This window comes from Carcharodon carcharias, chromosome 5 (assembly GCF_017639515.1).
Source record: "Carcharodon carcharias isolate sCarCar2 chromosome 5, sCarCar2.pri, whole genome shotgun sequence".
Lineage (NCBI taxonomy): Eukaryota > Metazoa > Chordata > Chondrichthyes > Lamniformes > Lamnidae > Carcharodon > Carcharodon carcharias.
Window position 1 is genome coordinate 98,145,923 of NC_054471.1, and position 27,075 is coordinate 98,172,997.

The 27,075-nt window shown below is 41.5% G+C and overlaps 1 protein-coding gene across 3 annotated transcripts in view; it reads right to left on the reverse strand.

The window, feature by feature from the left end:
- mcph1 (microcephalin 1) overlaps window positions 1–27,075 on the reverse strand; it is a 363,873-nt gene that overhangs the window by 319,233 nt on the left and 17,565 nt on the right. For all 3 annotated transcript variants that reach the window (XM_041188255.1, XM_041188254.1, XM_041188256.1), the window contains exons 4-7: window positions 15,033–15,151; window positions 8,765–8,849; window positions 4,947–5,058; window positions 3,220–3,366 (exon numbers count right to left, since the gene is read on the reverse strand). In XM_041188255.1, the coding sequence (XP_041044189.1) occupies window positions 3,220–3,366; window positions 4,947–5,058; window positions 8,765–8,849; window positions 15,033–15,151 (463 nt within the window). The remainder of the gene's footprint in view (window positions 1–3,219; window positions 3,367–4,946; window positions 5,059–8,764; window positions 8,850–15,032; window positions 15,152–27,075) is intronic.

Here is a 27,075-nt window from a genome sequence, read left to right on the forward strand (position 1 = left end):
AGCCAATGAAGTACTATAGGTTGTACTTCCAATGTTGTACTATAGGAAAAGCAACAGTTAATATGTGCTCACCAAACTCTCACAAACAGCAATGTGATAATAACCAGATAATTTGTTTTATGTAATGTTGAATGAGGGGTAAATATTGGCCAGGACACTAGGGATAACTCCCCTGCTCTTCAAAATAGTGCTCTGGAATCTTTTACATCCACCCAAGCAGACAGTGCAATGTTCCCTCAATACTGGACTAGAATGTTAGCCTTGAATTTTGTACTCAACCCTGAAGTGGGACTTGAACCCAGAACCTTGCAATTCAGAGTGTGCTACCAACTGAGCCACAACAAGAAAAGGTTCAGCAGCACTCATAGAGCAGTAGTATTGATTAAAAAAAAGAGAAGCATTGAAGAGGGAGAGATTAGAAACTGGTTGCGTGAGAGGAACTGCCCAGAAATAAGTTTTTACATTGTATCCTGAGCAGAAGCATAAGAAGGGCTCTAGAAAGGATTCTCCAAAAATGGAAGCACTCTTCATGTCCTAAATTGAGAGTTATGAATCATCATACAGCACAATCCATAGTGTTAAGAATTATTATGGGGAAGAATAAATGCTTGGCTCCAAAAAGTATCCCAAGCTTCTTATAAACAGAGTTAGCAATGGAGTCAGAAGAGATCATGAGAAGAATGTTGCTAAATGAAGGAAGACGGAACAAAGGTGACTGGTAGTAGCTCTGTTTGGACTTGAAAGAATCACTATTCTTTGGGGGGAAAATATTTTCACTGAAAGGCATTAAGATTAAAATGTAGTCATTACACTCAGCAGGATGGAAGCTGTGGGACTGAAGAATTGCAATCTGTAAGAAATCACTGAAAGAAATATGGAATCATAAGTGCGGTTAAGATTGATGAGTGGGCAATGCTGGCCTTACCTGAAGGTGGAAGGATAGAGTCCTGGGGAGATTGTGAGGAAATGAAAACCAAGTTAGAGGTTGAACTATTCACATCAGCACAGACTGAGTAACTCAAGAACAATGTGAGTAGCTATAAACATATTTTGGCAGGAAACCACATGATAGCAACTTCTTTATGAGTGCATCATGCCAGTCCCAAAAGCTTGGGAATACAAGAGGATGAAAAGTGAATAATTAAAGTGATGAAGAGCAGGGTTGCAGATGTGCATCACACAGGCGACAAGACCACCCATAAAACTGATATGCCACATACTAACATAAAAAACAAGTAGTTGCTGTGATGGGATATAGTTTCAGATGAGATGAGCTGAGTTAGGCAGACAATTCTCACAGCATAGGCCTCTTGTGCATCAAGGGTCCAGCCAACTCTTTAGAGGTGATGAGTAATGTTACCAGCAGGTTTGGTAACTTTTGAAATGTAATATAGCAGTATCCGAAAGAATCAAGAGGGTTCACTTTTATTACAAACAGGAAGAATACTGAGTAAATATCCAAGGAAAAGGAAATGTGAAGAGGATAAACAAAAACTTGTACAACAGGATAAACACAGATGCGCACAACCATTGCTTAGTTGCAATCATTCTCACCTGAGTCAGGTTTAAATTCCACACCACAGACTTGAACTTAAAATTCTAGGCTGACACTTGTGCAGTACTTACTGAGGAGGTGCTGTCAGAGCCTCAATCTACCAGATGAGTCATTAAACTGAGCACCCATCTGCTTTCTCAGGTGGCTATAAAAGTTCCTATGACATTATTCTGAGGAGCAGCATGGGAATTATTCTTGGGATCTTAGCCAATATTTATCCCTTAATCAACATTACCAAAACAACCACTCACTCTCACCTGAGTCAGTAGGTTGTGGGTTCACTCCACAGACTTGAGCTTAAAATTCTAGGTTGAAATTCCAATCCTCATCATTAGCATATTGCCGCTTTGCACAAATTGGCTGCTGCATTTCCTTTATCACAACAGCGATTACATTTCATTGGCTGTTAAGCACTTTAAGACGTACCTAGATCATGAAAGGCACTACATAAACACATATTTGTTCTTTCTTAATACAATGGGAAAGAACTATCAGGATCCAGGAGCCTTATTATTCTTCACCAAGATTATGGGTTTAAAGGGGAAACTGGGCTATAAAGGTCTGTTTGTTCTTGAGAAAAACATCAACAGTGTCAGATGGAAAGGCTGCAAAGGGGAAATTTTATATGATCTGTTCAAGTGTGCAAATTTAATTGCGTCAATGGTCCCTTTTCATTCCAAACCTCCATACAAGTGTAGGACAAATTCTAATGCTGAGAAACTTTTTTTGCCAAATGTTTCCCTTCTTCATTGTTACTAGATTTCTTTCCCTTTTTCATAACTCTTCCGTCTAGATCTCCAACTAAAATGGAAGCTAACTCCTGTTTGAAATTCTGTATAATTAAGCAGCCATTAAAATGCACAGAATAATTTAGACTGAGTAATTGTCTGATTATCCATAATCTTGGGTTATCACTGACAAACAGATAGCCTGAGGTTAAGACTTAATCATGTGAAGAATCCTGTGCATATTCATACTGCAGTACACAGCAGTCTGTGTACTATACAGACTTGCTTTACTAGATTGACAAGAATTTCATTAGAAATCATAAGTCAAATTAGCAAGTCAATGAATGGGAAAGGGTGACTGTGTGCACATGACCTATGTAGCCTTTCAGAGTTATACTCTTATCCTGACAAAACAGATCAGTAGTAAGCAGCTCTAGAAAACACTGTCCTCAACTCAAGTAATTCAGCTGTATAAAACAGTCAGTCTTGCGTGCTTCATATAGGACAGGTTGCTGCACTTTTTAAAAAAATCCACTCTCTAGTTTTAAAAATAGTAGTTGAACTATTTTTCTTTGATCAATTTCTCAATTGGCACCCGAGTCCAAACGCCCCCTGTCTCCAACTATTGATACTTTTCCAGACTGTTTTTTTATGCTTCAAAAATGTAATGCATTTTTTCTAAAACCTACTGAATTAAGCTGCAGCATTAGATTTTACAGGTTTGAGGAACGTTATGGCTGACAACTGGAATTGTAAAGCCACATTTTCTTGAGTAACTCCACACTATATTTTACTGCTTTTTAATAATATGCATCTGTCACAGAATGTGATCAGAAAATAACTCGTTAACATTTATTTAACGAATTACGTTCTGCTAAATGATTTCTCAGGCCGAGCAAACTTACACTAGTTACATTTCACAGAACAAGAACTTACCAGTAGGTGAAAGGTTCTCTCTCTTTTCTTTCATTTCCTTCAATCTTTCTACCATTCCGCAGAATTGATTGAGGGGAACTGATTTCATTTTGGGCATATTAAGACCTGTAGCGTCTTCATCAAACAAAAGTAAAGGTGGATCAGCTCCTTTGGAAAAAAAATCATTGTTTTTGTTCAAAATAAATACTGTAAATAATTAAGACCAAGAGAAAATAACAAGGGCACAAAACATAAATAAAAACAAAAAAACTGCGGATGCTGGAAATCCAAAACAAAAACAAAAACAGAATTACCTGGAAAAACTCAGCAGGTCTGGCAGCATCGGCGGAGAAGAAAAGAGTTGACGTTTCGAGTCCTCATGACCCTTCGACAGAACTTGAGTTCGAGTCCAAGAAAGAGTTGAAATATAAGCTGGTTTAAGGTGTGTGTGTTGGGGGGCGGAGAAAGAGAGACAGAGAGAAGTGGAGGGGGGTGTGGTTGTAGGGACAAACAAGCAGTGATAGAAGCAGATCATCAAAAGATGTCAACAACAATAGTACAAAAGAGTACAGATCATCATTTTCAGTTCGGCAGGCACGCAGCCGAGTCAGCCGTGCAACCGCCGAACTGTCAAAGACCTGTTAAAAACTAATTGAATTAACAAAATTAGCTGCTCATCCAACCTTAAGATTGGTGGACAGGTGAAGAGCCCAGGCAGCCTTCACATTTTTCATGGAACCTCATCCATGGGAGGAATGAGGTTGCATGAAGCGTTTAAAAATTCAATAAATTTTTTTTAAAACAATTGACATGTCCCAGCTCATGTGGCACTGTCACATGACAGGGCATGTTTTAAAAGTTTTTAATTTCTTTATTTAAATGTTTAAACGATAAACTAATCTCCCTGAGGTATCTCTGTGCCTCACGGAGATTTCTGCGCTCTTTCGCATGCATGGCCCACCCACATAAAATGGCGGTGCAGACCTGATCGGGAGTGTCGATCCGGCTTGCGCCCACTCCCATCTGCCCCTGCACAACGCCCTCAACGGGGGGAAAATTCTGCTCCTGGAATTCTAGAAGCCTTAGGTAGGGCTTTTCTTTTTGAAAATTTCAACTTTGTGAAACTCATGAGTCAGTTATTATGCCATATGATATGCAGAATACCTGAAAACACAGTTGAACTCAGTCTAGGGAACAGTTGGAGGACATTTTACCTATTTTGCTTCTATCGGCATCTTCTCCACTATACATACCCTTTCATTCCTGTCACCTCCCCTTCTCCTTCCTTTGTCATGGATGCTGTTGTTTCCCCTCCCTTTAACTGCTGGACCCAAAAACTTGAGTTGGTCTCCATGCCTTGTGCACTCCACGGAAAATCCACTGATATATACTGATTTTCATTTTATTAAGCCAACATATTTTTCTCTGTTTCCAATAACCCACTAAGGACTTTAGAGCAGAATCACATCATTTGAATTTCATGTGATTAGCTGAAAATTGCATCCAAATGGTAAGTTTCAGCAAATGAAAGATAGTTGCTGTATCTTAACTTAATTGCGTCAATATAGCAACCAGGTCAAACTTCTGTTGGGTTTTTGTATCAACCTCAGGAAATGACCATATGACAACATAATTTACGAGCAGTTCTCACAGAAATAATGATGCACCAAGGATTCAAACTACACAAGTTTCAAAAAATAAAGTGCACGGCACCATTTAATAAAAGCTTATAAATATGAAAAACTCACCGATAGTTTTTTTCGAATCTAGATTCTGAATCATTTGATCCAATTTTTTCTGCAACCTCTTGTCATTCTCCGGTGTCTTTTCTATGAAATCCCTGGGTTTCATACATCGATGCTGAAAAGTTCATGGGTGCAAGAATGACATCAACATTTAGCTACAATGCAACTGAAAGTATGGTTGGTGCAGTCCAAGCTGATAATAAGACTGAATATGCATTAAACACATAAGCAACAGAAGACTCTTAAAAGGATATGGCTTATCAGGAGCCCTGAAAAGCATTTTTGTAAAAGGCAAGTCAGGCTCAACTAATTTAATCATAGCCTGAGAAAATTAGTATGTGTAAGGGTCACAATGGATGTGGTAATTAAGACTTGGAAAAAATGTGCAAGAAAAGCCACATGAAAGACTTATCAAGATCAAGGCCCTCAGTATTAAAAATGAAATGCCTCAATATATAGATGGATCGTTGAAGGAAAGGGCAAAAATGTGAGTGAATAGTTGCTTCTTGGATTGTGAAGTGTAGTTATTGATGAGGCTTAGGGGTGAGCAATGAGACCTCCCTTCATTTCCACATGAATAAATATTTTGGAACATGTGCGCAAAGAAAGAAATTTTCTGAAGACACTAAATTAGGAGATACAGGAAGCTAAAATGAAATATATAAGACCAGAAAGAGAGTGGTCACATAGTTGGCAAATGCAGTTCATAGAACACTTTAGCAAAACAATAGACATCCTCAAAAGACTAATACTTTACGATGGAGTGGATGAACAGAGATGCCCAGTTATCCATAAGTAGACTTTTACAAGCAGGAGTGTAGATTCACTTGCATTGCCATTGCCTCCAGGGCTATGGGCCAAGCGCTGGGAAATGGGATTAGTGTAGTCAGGTCTTTTTTGGCTGCCGTGGACACAATGGGTTGAATGGCCTCCTTTTGTGCTGTGGACATCCATGAGTTTAGATAGATTGATCATGAAAAGTTCAGGGTTTTATATGGGGGCATTAAGCAACTAAAATAAGATAAAAGGCACAATTAGGTAATTGTCCTCTGTGCACCCATTACAGGAAGGAATGTAATTCCTTGGATACCACTAATTCAGGGATATTATGATGATGGGATTGCTGCAAAATTAGAGCTGTATTAGGTACAGCACAGAAGATTAAACTGTGATAATTAATAGAAGAGCTCAAAACTTTAACAGGGCAAATTGGACAGGCTATGTTCAAAGATTTGCAAAACTTTAGGATCAGTAGTGGAAGCATAAAGTGGGAAAGTAGGTCCAAATGCTGTCATTCTGCAAGGGGTTGTTAGAAAATAGAAACCATTACCCCAAGTGAGCATTGCAGATCTTTCAGTTGTTAGTCAAGACAGAATCAATTAAGCACAAAAAAGTAAAGAAACAAAGTTTATAGGATTAGATCTGGATCTATGTTAACGAATTAACCTATCAGCTTGTGTGAAGAATACAATGAGCTCCAAACCTCTTCTAAATCTCCAAAGTTGCCTCTGTATTCCTGCAATTGCCCTGCATCATGACCAACAAGTATGGGTGTACCTCAAGGGACAAATGTTTAAAAATAAATTGTCTATGCCTTGTGGTTTTATTTTCAGTAAATAATGCGAGTGCAGTGGAAAAAATATGAACATCCATGTGTCACGGTGGTGTAACGTGTGCATGTGGAATATTGTTCTTTAACTTCATCGGCTAGTCAAATGTATATTTAAGTTCTTTAAAAGTACTTTTAAAGCAAACAAAGACACTGACTACAGTGGCTGCCACAGGTCACCTGACACATCTGCAAATAAAAGTTGGTCAAGTTTGGAAGTTTTCAATGTGGATTACAATTAGGACATGCCAAGGCAAAGCCCCTATGGAATTTCACACCTGCTGATGTCAAGAATTACTTCAAAAATGAACTGAAGCTTGTAACTGACGCTCGCCATTTGCATTATTATAAAACTACATTCAAAGACATCAGGCAGAGACAGAGGGCAGGATTTTCCCCCAGTTGCAAGGGGGGGGGGGGGGGGGGAGGAGTTGAAGTGCAGGCGCACAAGAGGCACGACTCCAATCGTCGGGGGCACGCTGCCATTTTATGTGGGTGGGCCAATTAAGGCCCGCCAGCATGACGTCCGCACGAAGCGCTATGCACTCCCTGTGCAGACAGGGAGAATCATCCCTAAACCCGAGAGTGCGCTCTTTCGCACTAAAGAGCGCACTGATCTCCCTGAGGCAAAGTGCTGCCTCAGGGAGATCGTCTCTACAATAAAAAATGTTAAAAATAGTGAGAAAAAAAAATCCCTAACATGTCCCCTCATGTGACACGATCACATGAGTTGGGACACGTCCATAGCTTTTTAAAAACCTTATCTAAATTTTTTAAAAACCTCCATGAAACCTCATCCCGCCTGTGGATGAGCGTTTATCCTTTTTCTGAAGCTTGCCTGGGCTCCTGGCCTGCCCGCCAACCTTAAGGTTGGACGGGCAGGTCCATTCATTGCTTCAATGACTCTGTCAATGGCCTCAATTGGCCATTGACAGGTCGGCAGGCACACAGCTGGTTTTGCTGCGCCCCCACCCACCTGAAAATTTAAATGGGGTGCAGTGACATTGGGAGTATCGACTAACATCACCGCGGTGCGCCATTTTACGCATTGACGAGAGGGCCACCCGCACCACCCCCCCCCACCCCCTCCCCTCCCCAACCTGCTGACGGGAAAATCCTGCCCAGAAAGTCTACACGGACAATGGCTATGTACTAGCTCATCACAGGGAAGAATGGTTCAATCGTAAGTGATGGCTGGAGCATTAAAAAAAACTAATCACCTAGGCCATAATGCAATAGCCAAGGTCTGTCTATTCACATGCTACTCAATTACCTTATGTAGAATACTCAAATCATGAAGGAGGGAGTACATGTGACCAGAATCACCATTCTGAAATACCTTTTCTTAGAATATTCTGGTTGCTTCTGAGTGATACCATCTCTCTCCTAGTTGTCTCAAGCTCGGAGCCCTATCTCTGTTACATTTTGTAGAATACATTACAGAGATAGAGAATTTCAAACAAAAGGAACTCTGTCTGCTTATGTCATACTGGAGGCAATGGAGAGAGAAGTTTTGGAGGACACTTCAAAATTCCAAAGCAGCATTTCTAGGGGAAAACCAGGACCTACCATTCAAAAAACTGCCTTAGCCAGGAACACTGGCGAAGGACTCAAACAGCGAACTTCTTATTTTTTTTTTTGTCTTTTACTGTTGAATTTTAATTTGGTCAAAACTTAACCTCCTCTATTGGAGAGCTTGTAATGTTGCATGTGTTATGGAGGTTGGGACATGTGTTTACTTTTTTTTTTAAATGTCTTTATCTGGGTAAATTTTCCCTCTTGTGTTTAACCTCGAGAAAGCCTGTTTGATTGAGTTCTTTGCAAGCAGCATGTAAACAGTTAAATACGGATAGTGAATTGACACCTTCATCCTTATAAATTTTAAAAATCCTTATTGCAATCATTTAAGGAGTGGGAAAGAAATAGCGAGTCCTGACATCAGTCCTCACCCGGCTGTAACACATGGAACATCGTGCTTGGTAGCAGCAGAAAAGTCATGGGCTTTCCAGCATATTAGTTAACATGGTGATACAATCATGTTCAGTGGTACACACTTCCCGTTTTCTCTCAAATATAAAGCAGATGTGGAGTTAATTGTTATCACCTTCATACGAATACAATAGAAAAATGTATACACACCATGCTACATAGATTTTAACAGAAAACTCAGTTAAAATTGTGCAAAATAAATTGTTATATACATGATACTCACTGTTCTCTTATTTTCAGGTAAAAATTTACTTTCATTCATGGCAGGAAATAAGGATTCGTCAACATGGGTACCTGTTGCCATGCACCTTGAAAGACAAGTTATGCAATGTTAACATTTGGCAAGAAGCCAAACCATAACTCCACTTGTTCCAGTCTATTTCAGGCTTATACCATTGCAAAAAAATTTAAATGGTTTCTCTTATGATATCGTTATTAGTGGCATAAAAAAATTTCAAGCTTAAAGACTGCACTGGCCAATAGTAATTGCCATCCAGCTTTAACAATGTTTAATGTAACATACATTATCTTAAAACAGTGGCAAACATTATCAAGATGTGGGGTGCAAGATTCAGTAACCATTTAACAGATAATGTTAAATGAAGCATGTTAAATGCATGTGATCAAGTATCAAGATTAATCTTGACAGCAAGTTCTGAAAAACTCTACATTCACTTTTTTAAAAAATTCATTCATGGGATGAGGGCGTCGTTGGCTAGCCAGCATTTATTGCCCACCCCAATTTGCCCTTGAGCAGGTGGTGTTGAGCTGCCTTCTGGAGCCGCTGCAGTCCACGTGATGTAAGTACACACACAGTGCTGTTAGGGAGGGAGTTCCAGGATTTTGACCCAGCGACAGTAAAGGAACAGCGATATATTTCCAAGTCAGGGCGGTGAGTGGCTTGGAAGGAAACTTCCAGGTATGTGGTGTTCCCATGAGTCTGCTGCCCTTGTCCTACTAGATGGTCGTGGTCCTGGGTTTGGAAGTTGGTGTCTAAGGGGGTAAATTACACACTGCAGGGTTCCTACCCTTTAACCTGTCCTTGTAGTCACAGTATCTATATGGCTAGTCCAGTTCAGTTTCTGGACAAGGGTAACCCCCAGGATGTTGATTGGTTGGGGATTCAGTGATGGTGATGCCATTGAATGTCACGGGGTGAAAGTTAGATTCTCTCTTGTTGGAGAGGTCATTGCCTGGCACTTGTGTGGCGCGAATGTTCCTTGTCACTTGTCAGCCCAAGCCTGGATATTGTCCAGGTCTTGCTACATTTAGCCATGGAACAATTCAGTACCTAAGGAGTCACGAATGGTGCTGAACATTGTGCAATCTTCAGCGAACATCCCACTTCTGACCTTATGATGGAAGGAAGGTCATTGATGAAGCAGCTGAAGATGGTTCGGCCTAGGACACTACCCTGAGGAACTCCTGCAATGATGTACTGGTGCTGAGATGATTGACCTCCAACAACATCTTCCTTTGTGCTAGATACGGCTCCAAACAACGATGAACTTTCCCCCTGATTCCCATTGACTCCAGCTTTGCTAGGCCTCTCTGATGTCATACTCGGTCAAATGTTGCCTTAATATCAAGGGCTGTCACTCTCACCTCACCTCTGGAGTTCTGCTCTTTTGTCCATGCTTGAACCAAGGCATGAGGTCAGGAGATTAGTGAATTAAATACAGTAAGTCTTCACTTTAAGTCACTCCACTTAACGTCATTTCGCTTTAACGTCGTTTATTTTACAGGGCCTTTTCTAAGACTGTAATGAGGTCAGAAGTTGAGTGACTGGCAGGATCCAAACTGGGTTGGATTTGTCCTGCTTTTTGTGTACATGACATGACATGACTGGGCAGTTTTCCAAATTGGCAGGTAGATGCGAGTGTTGTAGCTGTACTGGAACAGCTTGGCTAAAGGCGCGGCAAGTTCTGGAGCACAAGTCTTCAGTCCTATTGCAAATATTGTCAGGACCCATCGCCTTTGCAGTAACCAGTGTCTCTGGCTGTTTCTTGATATCACTTGGAGTGAATCGAATTGGCTGAAGAGTGGCATCTGTGATGCTGGGGACCTCCAGAGGAGGCAGAGATGGATCATCCATACGGTGCTTCGAGCTGAAGATTGTTATCAATGCTTCAGCCTTCTATTTTGCACTGATAGGCTTCTCCATCATTGAGGATGGGGATATTTGTGGAGCCTCCTCCTCCAGAGTGTTGCTTAATTGTTTACCGCCATTCACGACTGGATGTGGCAGGACTGCAGAGCTTAGATCTGATCCGCTGGTTGTGGAATCGCTTAGCTCTGTCTATGATTTTCTGCTTATGCTATGCAAGTAGTCCTGTTTTATAGCTTCACCAGGTTGACATCTCATTTGTGCTACTCATGGAATGCCCTCCTCCACTCTTCATTGAACCAGGGTTTGTCCCCTGGCTTGGTGGTAATGGTAGAGTGGGGGATATGCTGGGCTGTGAGGTTACAGATTGCAGTCGAGTACAATTCTGCTTCTGCTGATGGCAACAAATGAAAATTAAATTTGGATGGTACCATTAAATGATGTAATTCAAGAAGAAAATCACTTTCCCACCATTGATAATTCACATTAAGAATTGTTTATGTAAAAATTAGAGTGGTACATGAAGGTATTTTAAATTACATCAAGATGGTAAATGTAGCCCAGTGGCTTCACAGACAATCATTTTCCAAATTACTTTCCTTTATAAAATAGTAGGACTTTAGGAAAGAAGTTCTGTATTATAATTTTCACTAGGATCTATACAATATAGCATAGCACTTCAATCCATGTTTAACAGTAACTGATCAATGTGGCAGGGATCTATGATCTGTGGAGAAAGGATAATGGAGAAAAATCACAAGAGTAAACAAGGAAGGGCTAGAACGTGAGTTGGAGAATAGAATGAAAAATAAAAGAAAAAAAAATAAGCCAGTAGAAATAAAAATTCTTGGGCAACTGGTACAAAGCCTCTAAAATGACGCCACTTATGTTGTCCCTAACAATAGTCCTTAATCATGATTCCAAAATACACAGGAAACCTTAGACTCTTCATACATATAAACAAGTCTTGCAATGTTGCGAAATTACAAGCATATATACACAACATAATCCTGAAATGCAATTTAATTGTTGTCCCTAAGAATTTCTGCTGGCTATAATCACATGGTTTACTGCAAAATAGCAACAGCAAAAGTTCATCAAAAGAAAATTAAGCCACTTTGCTTTAAAATAACTTTATGTGAAAAATTAAGAGAAAAATCAATAGACAACATTGGGAAGATTTAAGACTTCCTGAAACATAGTTGTGTGGCTGTCAATTCAGGTAATGAGTACCACACATTTATACAACAATGATAAAATCATACACATATTTTAGTTATTTAATTTGTACTGTAAGCCTAACTTTCAGAAATCCTCAAGTAATATAGAACAGAATCCAGAGACATGACATACAGTGCAGAAATCTTTGACTTCAAAGAAAATAGGGAACAAGTAATGAAGTCTAAATCAGGGTTACACTGCATGTATGTGAATGCTTGGAGTATAGTTAATAAAATTGGGGAGTTACAGGCACAGATTGCCATGTGGGATTATGATGTTGTGGCGATAATGGAGACCTGGCTTAAGGAAAGGCAGATCTGGTTGCTAAATATTCCTGGTTACAAAGTGTTCAGAAAAGATAGGAAAGGGAAAAAAGGAGGGGTGGCATTTTTGGTTAAGGAGAGTATTGCAATACTGGAGAAAGAGGATGTGTCAGAAGATTCAAGGGCAGAATCAATTTGGCTATAACTAAGGAACGAGAAGTGTGCAATTACATTGCTTGGTGTAATGCATAGACCATCAACTAGTGCGAAGGATATAGAGAAACTAATGTGCAAGGAAATTACAGACAGGTGTAAACATCGGACAGTAGTTATAATGGGGGACTTTAATTACCCATATATAGACTGGGATAGTGGTAGTGCAAAGGGCAGTGAGGGACAAGCGTTCCTAGATTGTGTTCAGGAGAATTTCCTACAGCAGTATGTGTCCAATCCAACAAGAAAGGTGGCATTGCTAGACCTGGTTCTTGGGAATGACATGGGCCAAGTAGATCAAGTGACAGTAAGGGAACATTTAGGGGACAATGATCATTGTATCATAAGGTTTAGGGTTATGGTGGAAAAGGATATTGGTCAATCCAGAGTAAGAATAATCAACTGGCACAGAGCAGACTTCAATAGGGCAAGAATGGAGCTAGGCCAGATAGACTGGAACCAAATGTTGGCGGGAAAAACAGTTGCTGAACAATGAGCTACCTTCAAAAAGGAGTTGGTTTGGGCACAGTCAAGGTATGTTCCCTCAAAAGAGAAGGGTAGGACAAACAAATCTAGAGCTCCCTGGGTGACAAAGGAGATAGAAATTAAGTTAAAGAAGAAAAAGTGTGCTTACGACAGGTGTCAGGTAACAAATATAATTGAGAACCACGCTGAAAACAGAAGGTTCAGAAGGGATGTGAAAAAGCAAATACGAGAAGCAAAGAGGGGCTATGAAAAAATACTGGCAGCTAATATAAAAGGAAATCCCAAAGTATTCTATAAGCACATCAATTGTAAAAGGGTGGTAAAAGGAGGAGTAGGGCCAATTAGGGACCAAAAAGGGGATTTACACAGAGGCAAGAGACATGGCTGAGGCGTTAAATTAATACTTCGCATCTGTCTTTACCTTTGAGGTAGATGCTGCCCAGGCCATGGAAGCGGAGGAAATTCAGTCACTTGGAGGGTTTAAAATTGATAAGGAGGAGATATTGGATAAGCTGTTGGTAGTTAAAGTTGATAAGGCACTGGGATTGGATGGGATACATCCAAGAATATTGAAGGAGTGTGGAAATTGCAGAGACACTGTCAAAAATCTTTCAATGTTCCCTGCATTCGGGGGAGGTGCCAGAGGACTGGAGAATTGCAAACATTACGCCCTTGTTCAAAAAAGGTTGTAAAGCTCTGCCCTGCAATTACAGGCCAGTCAATTTGACTTCGATGGTGGGGAAACTTCTAGAAACAATTATTCGGGATAGAATTAATAGTCACATGGAAAAATTTGGATTGATTCGGAAGAGTCAACATGGGTTTGTTAAAGAAATATCGTGTCTAACCAATTTGGAGTTTTTTGAAGAGGTAACAGAGATGGTTGATGAGTGCAAGGCCAATGATGTGGTGTATATGGACTTCCAAAAGGCATTCAATACAGTGCCACACAACAGACTTGTGAGGAAAGATATAGGTCATGGAATAAAAGGGACAGTAGTAACGTGGATACAAAATTAGCTGAGGGATAGGAAAGAGAGAGTAATGGTTAATGGGTTCGGGCTGAAAGAAGGTTTGTAGTGAAGTTCCCCAAGGAGCGGTATTGGAAGCCTTGCTCTTCCTGATGTATTTAAATGATCTAAGTCTTGGTGCGCAGGGGACAATTTCAAAGTTTGTGGATGACACAAAACTTAGGAGAATTGTAAACTGTGAGGAGGACAGTGTAGAACTTCAAAAGGACATTGACACATTGGTGGAGTGGGCAGATAGGTGGCAGACGAATGCAGAGAAGTGTGAGGTGATACACTTTGGTACAAAGAACATGGAGTATAAATTAAAGGATACTATTCTAAAGGGTGTGCAGGAGCAGAGAGACCTGGGTGTATAGGTACATAAGTCATTAAATGTGGCAGGACAGGTAAAGAGAGCTGTTTCTGAAGCATGCAGTATTCTAGGCTTCAATAATAGGGGCATAAAGTACAAGATCAGGGAGGTTATGATGAACTTAATTAAGACACTGGTTAGACCTCAGCTGGAGTATTGTGTACAGTTCTGGATGCCACACTATGGGAAGGATGTGAACGCATTGCAGAGTGCAGGAGAGGTTTACAAGGATGGTTCCAGGGGTGAGACACTTTAGTTATGAGGAAAGATTGGAGAAGTTGGGACTGTTTTCCTTGGAGAGAAGGCTGAGAAGAGACTTGATAGAAGTTTTCAAAATAATGAGGGGCCTGGACAGAGTAGATAGGGAGAAACTGTTCCCGCTCGTAAATAGATCGAGAACCAGAGGGCACAGTTTTAAAGTATTTTGCAAAAGAAGCAAATGCGAAGTGAGAAAAAAGTTTTCCACACATTAAGTAGTTAGGATATGGAATACACTGCCTGAAAGTGTGGTGGAGGCAGGTTCAATTGTGGCATTTAAGAGGGCATTGGATGATTATTTAAATAGAAACAATGTGCAGGGTTATGGGGAAAAGGTAGGAGATTGGCACTCAGTTAAAATGCACAGAGAGCTGGTGCTGACGCGGTGGGCCGAATGGCCTCCTTCTACACCGTAGAAATTCTGTGATATACAATATACTTCTTTCAGCTTGTCTAAAGTTGAAAAATTAACTTCCCATCTTACTTTTGAATATGTCCTCAACTTAACTCAATTTGCAAAATAGTAGCTTTCAAGAATGACAATACTAAAATGTTAATACCTTTCTACCCAGAGTACAGACACCAGCTTTACACCAGTTCTTTTGGCCTTTTTCCAAACACTTTCATGTCCATCCTTGAATACAACGTGAGTCACTTGCTTATTGAAGTATTTTAAAACCTGCATACAGATAAAATAAGACACAGGGATTTTAAAAGAAGTGCTCTCTAAATTCACTTTTTTTCTGAATAGAATCCATTATAAAGCTCAACAGTGCACAGGACTTACAATCTATATTTCAAAAAGTCCAATACCAAGACTATTCATGGGCCAAATCTTCAGTGGAGTTGCAATAATCGTCGGATTGCCACTCTGCTCCTTTTAACTTACCTTAGTCTGGAGCTGCACATTTCTCGCCTGGACTTCCGGCCTGGGCCTGCTGAGAATTGTGCAGCACAGCTGCTCTGGGAGTCCTTTCAGTGCAGTGCACCAGCGTCCCGATCCGGGGGGGGGGGGGGGGGGATGCCGTAAATCATTTACTACTGTAAACCAGTAAGTTTAAAGGTCCCAGCCAATTTGCAATTTGACCAGGAGATAAGGTAAGCATGTAATGTAAGTGGATGAGTTAGGGTGGTTTGGGAAGAGAGGAGTCAGGTACTCAAAGGGAATTGTGACGCGGGGGGGGTCAAGTGTGGTTGGGGGATCCAGTGGGGCATCGGAGGAGTCAGTGCGATAGTTACTCAGGAGATAGTAATGGTTTTAATCCTTCTAGCTTTTCCAGGATGAATATTCTGCTGAGACAGTTGGAACCATTCGAAGTCTCCGAGTTTTGGAGGGTTCCTGTAGCAGAGTAATTGTCCATCAGAAGTTGAAACTTCCAAGGCAATTCCCTTGCAGTCCTTACACGGTAGTCTTCAAGGGTGGTGGGGGGGATTTCCCCCTCAGCATATCTTCTGAGGTACAACCCTCTGGGGAATGGAAGATCGAGGCAATTAAATTTTTGATAGAACTTTAAGTGGACATAAATCGAAAGCAGTCAAGGTCTCCCAGCATCCTGAACAGTATTTAACCCTCAATATCAAGCTGCTCATTTAATTAATTGCTACTTGTGGGACCTTGATGTGTGAAAGTTGGCTGCTGCATTTTTCTACATTACCACAATGACTATCAAAATAACATAATTGTCTATGAATCACTTTGGATATCTTGAGATTGTGAAAGTTCTTTCTTTCCACCATGTCTTTGTCACCGTCAGGCTTGACTTATTCAACAACCATCTCTTCAGCCCAAACTCCACCCTATATTAACTTTAAAGTATCAAGATAACTGCCATTCATAATATATTCCATGCAAAGTCCATTCATCCACCACTCCAGTCCTCACCGACTTTCCACCCTCCAAAATACAGATTACAAAATTCTAACCTTTGTTTAAAAATTCTTCCATTCTGTTCTGTAACATCCTCCAGCCCCAGTTGCCAGCTTGCCCTCTGGATGTGAGCTGACTGCTCTTACAGAGAGCCAGAACTGACACGATGGGCTAAAGCATCTCCTTCTGCACTGTAGCTCCTCTATGATTCTATGACTGCATATCCTCTGTTCCACCATCAACAACAATCAATAAGATATCATAGCCTTGAAAACTTTACCAAGAAAAAATTGCTCAATATGGATGAAAATATGAAAAACAATCAAATCTGGATTGACATATTAATGTAAATTGGCTCCACACTGCTTGCAAAGTTAAAACAAAACTGCTGTAAACCAAATTAAGTTTGAGTTGTTCACTTCACAACAAGTCAATATCATGCTAGTGAATGATGCCCAGAAACTTATGAACTAATCAACTCGAAAGTGACATAAACTCACTCTATAGTGATGCATGTTCAGACCAATTTAAAAGGCATTTACAAGAATAAATCCAAGCGTACTCTGTACTATATAATGAGGAAAGTAAACACATTCCAATCTCAGACCTCCTCCAGCAATGACTACACATCAGAAGCACCTGACTGATGTGTGAAGGCACTCGGAGATGCCCCAAGGTTGTGAAAGGCACCATATAAATGCAAATCTCTTTCTTTCTTGTGTTAAGAATACTTGCAAAAGCTCTAAAAATAGGTCTCCTGCGTAACTTCCTCTTATTGGCATAGAAGAAGTGAATGAGATGGATATTTTCAATAAGCATCAAGAAATCAATTGAAAACACTTAGTATAGTGTAATATTATTTTCATATTGTTGCTCAAAACATCAATCCACTTACCTAGCCAATCAATTAAAAATATCTTTTAGCGTAACAACTTGAGGAAATATACTGTGCACACTTCAACATATAAAAAAGCCACAGAACCAAACAGATGTTCATAATCCCCAAGGTGCTATCTTAATATTGGGGTCTGTTTCAAATAATGCTGTTGAAAAACAACTGGCTTTTGATAGATTATTGCATTGTCAGGTAGATAATTAATTAGTTACATTACTAGCCTTCAAGTATGTCTTAAAGTAGATTACCTACAAAGTCTTCATTCCTCAGATGATCAGCATCCTCCATATATTAAGGGATTAGATGAATTTATAAGTCATGGAGCAATTTGTGTTAGGCACACATAATTATACCATTGCATGTCGGCAGTGGTATCTGTAGTCTTTTAATCACATCATATGAAAGCCTAGGGCCTGTGTCGTGGTGCTAGATTGTTTTGATTTCATTGAATCTCATAGCATTGAAGGAGGCAATTGTGCTTGTGCTGGTTCTTTGAAACAGCTGACCAATTTTATCCCATACCATAGCTTTTTCCTTCACCCTGCAAATTAATCTTCTTCAAATCAATGCCCAAGTGACTTATGAAAGTTTCTGTTGAATCTGTTTCCACCAGCCTTTCAGGTAGGGCATTCCAGATGTTAACAATCCTCTGTATGAGAAAAAGATTTTCCTCATTTCCCTTCATTCTTTTGCCAATTTATGACCTCTGGTTACTGACACATTTGCAAGAGAAAAGCTTTCCCTTACTTGCGCTATCAAAACCCTTTATAATTTGAATACCTCTATTTGGTCTCCCCATAACCTTGTCTGCCCCAAGAAGAACCCCAGCTTCTCCAATCTCTCCATCTGCACCCATGTCTAGACCATTTAGATATAATCAGAAAAGCAATGGTCCTAATACTGATCCCTGGGGGAATGCCCCATATATACTTCTCTCCAGTCAGAAAAATTTCTGTTCCCACTAGTCTCCATCTCCCATCCCTTGACCATTACATACACAAGTTACCACCGTCCCTCTAATCTCATGTGGCTTCTCTTTTCTGAGTAATTCTGTTGTGCATTTTACCACAGGCCTATTCAAAGCCCAAATACAACATCTGCTGCACTACCTTAATCAATCTGTTACTTTGAAGTTAAATTCAAATGTTACAATCTCAGTTGAGACCAGTAACTCGTTATTTTAAAAGAATACAAAATCCTAATTATTTACTGAAAGAATGAAGCCATAAGATTCCACGGTTTTAAAATAAAAGCATTTTACTATAGACAAATCACAAAGTAATCACGAAATATTAGATAACCACCTATATTTTAAAACTCAGAATCAACATAAGTTAAACATGAATTCACAGGCAAATTTCAGTCAATTATAAACCATAAATTACACATTAAATGGTAGATACAACTAAGACTAGTCTTATGAATTAGCTTAGCAGTCCACTCAGCCTTAACGCCATCAATCTCAGTCAAAGTCATTCAAAACAGTCTTCCTCATGAAGAATTCCAGCTTCTCTTCTTCTAGGATTCAGCCTAAGCCCCTGCTAACAGCAGCGCACAACCAACCCGAGTTTCACAGGCACAGTGTTCACTAAAAATGGTATATATCACTTTTACAGAACCTCCTCAACTCTGCTTACGACGATTTGGATGGTGTAGATTTAATGTTATCTTCAAGTAACAGAAACAGCTGCAGCAACTGCATTTTTGCCTATTCTCAGCTTCTTGATCTCACCTCCATCTTCTTCAGCCTACCTGTACTGCACCACTGGAATCACCATCATCAACTGAGCTCTGATGGCTCTCTGTCCTTTTATATGTTTTCAATCAGTTTCAGTCTTTGTTTCCTTAGTTTCTTTTCTCAGTTTCACTTTTTCATTTCCCTTTTCCCCTTTCAGTCTCCTTATCAATTAGGGTCAGTCTCAAAAAAATACCAGCTTTGAACAGATTCCACACAAACTAAAGCACTTACCCCTAAATTCCATCCAAAACAATAAACTGTGTTGTTGCTTTTCTCTCTCTCTCTCTGACAGCTCCTCGAAGCAAGGAGGACGCAAGAGTTTGCGTATGGAAGTGGGTGGGGTGTTGCATTGCAGCTACCAAAAGGTTCTGACTGACCAGGAATCTCTCCCCCTCTTACCGCCTGCCATAAGCATAATGGAAGGATTGACAATCAGCCTGCTTGGTTACGCCACAAACGCAACTTCCTTGGCCATCAAATCCCGGGATGGGTCTTGAAGCCGGAGCTTTTGGCTTGGAGGTAGGGGCACTTTCCACTGCTTTACAAGACCTGCTATTCCACTTAATCTTGTATGCTTCACACAACATGGGTGCATGCTAACCTTAGGGGAGGCCCCTACAAAGCAGTTCTAAGAACAATTAGATCTAGGCTATGTTGCAACCAAGTATGAAGGCATAGCAGCCTTGCAAACCTATCATATAGAATTTGATAAAAGAGTGTGAACTGCAATGGCTTCTCTTCCCATGCCTGCACCATTACCTCCAATCTATCCTCATCCCCCTAACCACTGCAAATCTCAACTACACGCTGCCCCTCAGTGACACCATCCAATAACATGTTATTTTCCACTCGCATGCTGATGACACCCAACTCTACCACTTTACCAACCCCCCTGATCCCTCCAATGCCTCTAATTTGTTAAGCAGCTTATCCGGCATCCAATATTGGTTGAGCAGAAATTTCCTCCAACAAAATATTTGCAAGGCCAAAGCCATTATTTTGGGCTCCTGTAACAAAATCCACTCTATAGTCATCAACTCCATCCGTCTCCTTGGGAACCTGAGCCTGAGCCAGATTGCTTGCTACTTTGATGTTATACTTTGCTCAGTGATGAGCCTTTGATCACATTTCTGCACCATCACTAACACTAGTTACTTCCACCTCTGTATCATCACCTAACTCCACTCCATCCCACTTCAGCTCACCTGCTGCTCAAGCCTTCAATCATGCTTTTGACCCTCTAGACTTTATTATTCCAATGCAAATTTGGCCGGTCTTCCACCTTTTATTCTCCCTTAACTTGATTTCATCAAAAACTCTGCTTTCCATATCTTAACCAGTACCAATTCCTGTTCCTCCATTACCCCTATGCTCACTGAGGAGGGAAATTCTTGGTTAAGCAATGCTTCAATTTTAGAATTCTCACCCTTGTTTTCAAATCCCTCCATGGTCCCATCCCGGCCAGTGAGAGGTAAACAGCGCAGGACGTGCAGCAAGTACTTATTTGAAAAGAAGTTTCCTTCTCTTAAATTAAAATAGTGTTCCATGTGACATACTTTATTTCAACTCAGCTCAGATCATCCCACTTGAAAAGGCTCAACCACATTCAAAATTTGTTTTATTTAACTCCAAGTGTACATTTTTATTTCAATTAAATAAGTAAATTGTATGTTGAAAGAAAGCATTCGAGATAGAAAGGAAATTTCTAATAACATAACCTGCTACAAACTTTTTATTTAATGTTCTATAACTTCAGTAAGTATAAAATGCTCAAGAAGGGCAAGTAGAGAGAGTGAGAGAGAGAGAGAGACAAAAAGGAGATTTTCCTAGTTTTTATGATTCATTTTTTAAATTGAATTTTGAAAGTAAATGAAAGCACTGGGGGAAGCAAAAAGAAAACAAGGAGAAAAAGGAAACAGTCTGAAGGTGCCCCCTCTGCTTCTCGTTATACATCCTGCGGAGAAGAAAGTGGGAGTGAGAGCACCCACCTTTCCATAAGGCGTAGGAGCAGAAGTAGGCCATTCAGTCCATTGAGTCTGCTCCGCCATTCAATGAGATCATGGCTGATATGATAATCTTCAACTCCACTTTCCTGCTTTTTCCCCATAACCCTTGATTCCCTTACTGATTAAAAATCTGTCTATCTCAGCCTTGAATATACTTAACAACCCAGCCTTTACAGCCCTCTGTGGTAAATAATTCCACAGATTCACTATACTCAGAGAAAAAATTCCTCCTCATCTCTGTCTTAAGTGGGCAACCCCTTACTCTGAGATTATGCCCTCTGGTCCTAGACTCTCCCACAAGGGGGAACAACCTCTCAGCATCTACCCTATCAAGCTCCCTAAGAATCTTATATGTTTCAACAAGGTTGCCTCTCATTCTTCTAAACTCCAATGAGTACAGGCCCAACCTACTCAACCTCTCCTCATAAGAAAATCCCTCCACCCGGGATCAACCTAGTGAGCCTTCTCTGGACTGCCTCCAATGCCAGTACATCTTTCCTTAGATAAGGGGACCAAAACTGTGGTCTAACTATTATAGTTAGTTTTTAGTTTTAGCAAGACTTCCCTATTTTTATACCCTATTCCCTTTCAAATAAAGGTTATTATTCTATTTGCTTTCTCTATTACCTGCTGAATTTGTATGATAGTTTTTTGTGATTCATGCATGAGGACTCCAAATTCCTCTGAATTGCAGCTTTCTGCAGTCTTTCTCCATTTAAATAATATTCAGCTCCTCTATTCTTCTTGCCAAAGAGTGTAAACTCACATTTTCCCACATTATATTCCCTCTGCCAAGTTTTTGCCCACTCACTTAGCCTGTCTATATCCCTCTGTAGACTCTTTGTGTCATCCTCACCACTAATGTTCCCATCTATTTTTGTGTCATCTACAAACCTGACGATAGTGCATTCAATTCCTTCATCCCCTGTTGTATAGGTTTGCTGCAGCTGATTTCCCCAATTCCATGGTGACTTATTGCCTCTCCCAGGAGGTTACATGGCTTCTGGGTGAGATGTGGAGTGGATGTATTATTGATGCAGAAAACATCACAATATTGGGACAGACTGGATGGACCAGTAGATCTGGTCAATCGCTTTGCAAATGAATGTTTCCAAGGTTGCCAGGCCAACATGCAGGTCAAGCTACACTCTGGCCCCTTCAAGTAGCTGTTCCTGTATTCATTCCCTACTGTAATACTTCTTTGGCACTTAATGTCTCTCTTCCACTGCTAACTCTTTGATGGCCAGTGTTTTCATCTAATAGAGCCTCAATCCATTCTCCTGTAAGGTAACTCAGGACTGAAAGTGCAGAGAGGGTTTCTAATTTTTCTTCTCAATTACTATTTCATTTCTATTCCCTCTTAAGTACATTTACTCTACCCACTTACACACACACACACACACACACACCAGTAAAAAGAAAAACACAAAACCGCTTAAACCTCCCTATCACATTTTCCAATCACTTTAATGTCTCTTTTCCCTCTTCCAATATAAAACAAACAACATGTGGATCATATCTGGCCTGCTCGGTAATTCAAGAAAAATGCAAGGAACAGCATCAAATCTTGTACATGGCCTTTTTCAACCTCACCAAAGCTTCTGATCCTATCAACCGCGAAGGCATATGGCGTAGCTTCCTCAAATTTGTCACCATCCTCCGCCTACTCCACAATGACATGCAAGCCAAGATCTTCACCAAAGGAACCACCACGGACCCATCTCAGCGTAGATTGGGGTCAAACAACGTTGTGTCATTCAGTGCTCCAACATTCTTCTCCATTTTCCTTGCTACAATACTGCACTAACCTCCTACAAATTACCCACAAATATCGAGATAATCTAAAGAATAGATGGGAAACTGTTCAACCTAAGATGCCTTCAATCCAAAAACAAAATAGTTCCAACATCAGTCATTAAGCTTCAGTATGCCGATAATACTTGTACGCACGCTTACTCAGAAACTGAGTGTCAGGTCATCGTCGATTCCTTCTGTGAAGTATATGAGAAAATGGGCCTTTCACTAAACACATGGAAACGAACACTTTGTCCAACCAGCCCCCACCAGAAAAACACCTCCCTGCATTGACGAAGATCAATGGCGAAATCCTGGAACACATAGACGACAAAATTCATAATTGCCAGCTGAGCCTTCCCTTCGGCCAACTGAGGAAAAAGAGTATTTAAAAGCCATGATCTCAAACTGAGAGTATGGTTATGGTTTACTACGCAGTAGTGAAACCCATGCTCCCGCATGGCTTCACAGAGTTGGACAACCTACATCCAGCAGGAGGCGCTGGCGTAGTGATATGGCCACTGGATGGTAATTCAGAGACCCAGGGTAATCCTTTGGGGGCTAGGGTTCGAATCCCACCATGGCAGATAGAATAAAAATCTGGAATTAAAAGTCTAATGATGACCATGAAGCCATTGTCGATTGCCGTAAAAACACATTTGGTTCACTAAGCCTACAAGTGACTCCAGACCCAAAGCAATGTAGATGACTCTTAAATGCCCTCTGAAATGGCTGAGCAAGCCACTAAAAAGGAGTGAAACTGGACGAACCACCTGGCATCTACCTAGGCCTGGAAACAACAGCAAACACAGCCCTATCGACACTGCAAAGTCCTCCCTGCTTACATCTGGTGGCTTGTGCCAAAATCAGGAGAACTGTCTCAGAGACTAGTCAAGCAACAGCCTGACATAGTTTTACTCACGGGATCACACCTTACAGGTCATGTCTCAGACAACACCATCACCATCCCTGAGCAGAGGTGGCAGAACAGTGGTATACAGTCGGGAGGGAGTTGCCCTAGGAGTCCTCAACATTGACTCCTGACCATATGAGGTCTCACGGCATCAGGTCAAACATGGACAAAGAAACCTCTTGCTGATTGCCACGTACTGCCCCCGAGCCCCCCCAAATCAGCTGATATCCTCCATGCTGAACATTCTTGGAGCAAGCACTGAGGGTAGCAAGGGCACAGAATGTACTCTGGATTGGGGACTTCAATGCCCATCACCAAGAGTGGCTTGGAAGCACTGCTACTGACTGAGTCGGTCAAGTTCTAAAGGACATAGCTGTTAGACTGGTTCTGCGGCAGGTGGTGAGGGAACCAAAAAGAGGGAAAAGCATACTTGACCTCATCCTCACCAACCTGCCTGACGCAGATGCATCTGCCCATGACCGTATCGGTAGGAGTGACCACACCTTGTGGAGACAAGCCCCGTCTTCACATTGAGGATATCCTCCATTGTGTTGTGTGGCACTACCTCCGTGCTAAATGAGATAGATTTTGAACAGATCTAGCACCTCAAGACTGGGCACCCACAAGGCACTGTGGGCCATCAGCAACAGCAGAATTGTACTCAACCACAATCTGTAACCTCATGGCCCAGCATATCCCCCAATCCACCATTACCACCAAGCCAGTGGATCAAGCCTGGTTCAATAAAGAGTGCAGGAGGGCATGCCAGGAGCAGCACTAGGCATACCTAAAAATGAGGTTTCAATCTGGTGAAGCTACAATACTGGACTACTTGCATGTCAAACAGCATAAAGCAGCAAATCATAGACAGAGCTAAGCAATTCCACAACCAATGGATCAGATCTATGTTCTGCAGCCCTGCCACATCCGGTCGTGAATAGTGGCGGACAATTAAATGACTAACTGAAGGAGGAGGCTCCAGAAATATCACCATCCTCAATGATGGAGGAGCCTAGTACAAAAAATAAGGCTGAAGGATTTGCAACAATATTCAGCCAGAAGCGCCAAGTGGATGATCCATCTTGACCTCCTCCGGAGGTCCCCAGCATCACAGATGCCATTCTTCAGCCAATTCGATTCACTCCAAGTGACATCAAGAAACAGCTAAAGGCATTGGATACTGCAAAGGCTATGGAGCCTGACAATATTCCGACAATAGTACTGAAGGCTTATGCTCCAGAACTTGCCATGTCCCTAGCCAAGCTCTCCCAGTACAGCTACAACACTAGCATCTAACTGGCAATGTAAAATATTGCCCAGGCATGTACTGTATGCAAAAAGCCGGACAAATCCAACCCAGCCAATTACCGCCCCATCAGTCTACACTTGATCATCAGTAAAGTGACAGAAGGGGTCATCAACATTGCTAAGCAGCACTTGCTTAGCAATAACCTGCTCACCGACGCTCAGTTTGGGTACCACCAAGGCCACTCAGCTTTTGACCTCATTATAGTTCAAACTTAGTTCAAACATGGCCAAAAGAGCTGAACTCCAGAAGTGAGGTGAGAGTGACTGTCCTTGACATCAAGGCAGCGTTTGATTGAGTTGGCATCAAGGCATCCTAGCAACAACTGGAGTCAATGGGAATCAGGGGGAAAACTCTCTGCTGGTTGGAGCCATACTTAGCACAAAGAAAGGTGGTTGTATTGTTGTTGGTCAGTCATCTCAGTTCCAGGACATCACTGCAGGAGTTCCTCAGAGTAGTGTCCTTGGCCCAGCCTTCCTCAGCTGCTTCATCAATGACCTTCCTTCCATCATAAGGTCAGAAGTAGGATCTTTACTGATGATTATATGGGGCAAAATTTTCCCCCCATTGTGGGGGTAGGTGAAGGAGCGGGTGTGGGCAGGCCCGCCACCGATCGACGCCCCGATTGGGGCACGCCGCTATTTTATGTGGGCAGGCCAATTAAGGCCCGCCCAGCGTGACATCTGCCAGGAAGCGCTATGCGGTCCCTGAGTGGGCGGGGGGTGATTCCCTCAGCCAGGAGTGCGCTCTTTTGTGCATGCGCGCAAAAGAGCACACTGATCTCCCTGAGGCTAAGTGCTGCCTCAGGGAGATCAGCTCCAAATTTAAAAACGATAAACAAATGATAGCAAGATTTCCATGACATGTACCCTCATGTGACACTGTCACATGAGTTGGGACATGTTCATAACTTTTACTGAAACCTTCATTTAATTTTTAAAAATCCTCATGAAACCTCATCCCGCCCGTGGGTGAGGTTTCATGCTTTTTCTTAAGCCCGCCAGGGCTTCCAGCCTGCCCGCCAACCTTAAGGTTTGATGGACAGGTCCTTAATGATGTTAATAATGTTTTCAATGGCCTCAATAGGCTGTTGACAGGTTGGTGGGTACGCAGCTGATTTGACCACGCCCCTGCCGACCTGAAAATAGAAATGACGCGGGGTGATGTCAGAAGTTCCACCCGACGTCATCCTGCATCATTTTACAGGTCGGCGAGTGGGAACCGCCCCCACTCGCCGACCAGAACATCCTGCCCATAATGTTCAGCCCCATTCGCAGCTCCTCAGATACTGAAGCAATCTATGTCCAAATGTTGCAAGACTTGGGTGATACGCAGGCTTGGGCTAACAAGTGACAAGTAAGACAATGACCATCGCCAGCAAGAGAGAATTTCACCATCACCCCTTGACATTCAATGGCATTACCATCGCTGAATCCCTCTATCAACATTCTGGAATTACCATTGATCAGAAACTGAACTGGACTAGCCATATAAATGCTGTGGGGAGGTAATGGCGCAGTGGTAGTATTGCTGGACTAGTAATCCAAAGACCCAGGGTAATGATCTGGGGACCCAGGTTCAAATCCCACCAGCAGTTGGTGGAATTTGAATTCAATAAAAATTTGGAATTAAAAGTCTAATGACATTGTCGATTGTTGTAAAAACCCATCTGGGTCACTAATTTCTTTTAGGGAAGGAAACCTGCTTTCCTGATCTGGTCTGGCCTACATGTGACTCCAGACCCACAGCAATGTGGTTGACTCTTGAACAAAGGGTAATTCGGGATGGGCAATAAATGTGGCTTAGCCAGCAATGCCCACATCCCATGAATGAATATTTTTTAAAAAAGCTGGTCAGAAGCTAGGAATCCTGCGATGAGTAGCACACCTCCTGACTCCCTAAAGCCTCTCCACCATCTACAAGGCACAAGTCAAGAGTGTGATGGAATATTCTCTACTTGCCTGGATAAGTGCAGCTCCAACAACACTCGAGAAGCTTGACACCATCCAGGACAAAGCAGCCCACTTGATTGGCACCTTATCCACAATTATTCACTCCCTCCACCACCAAACAGCGGCAGCAGT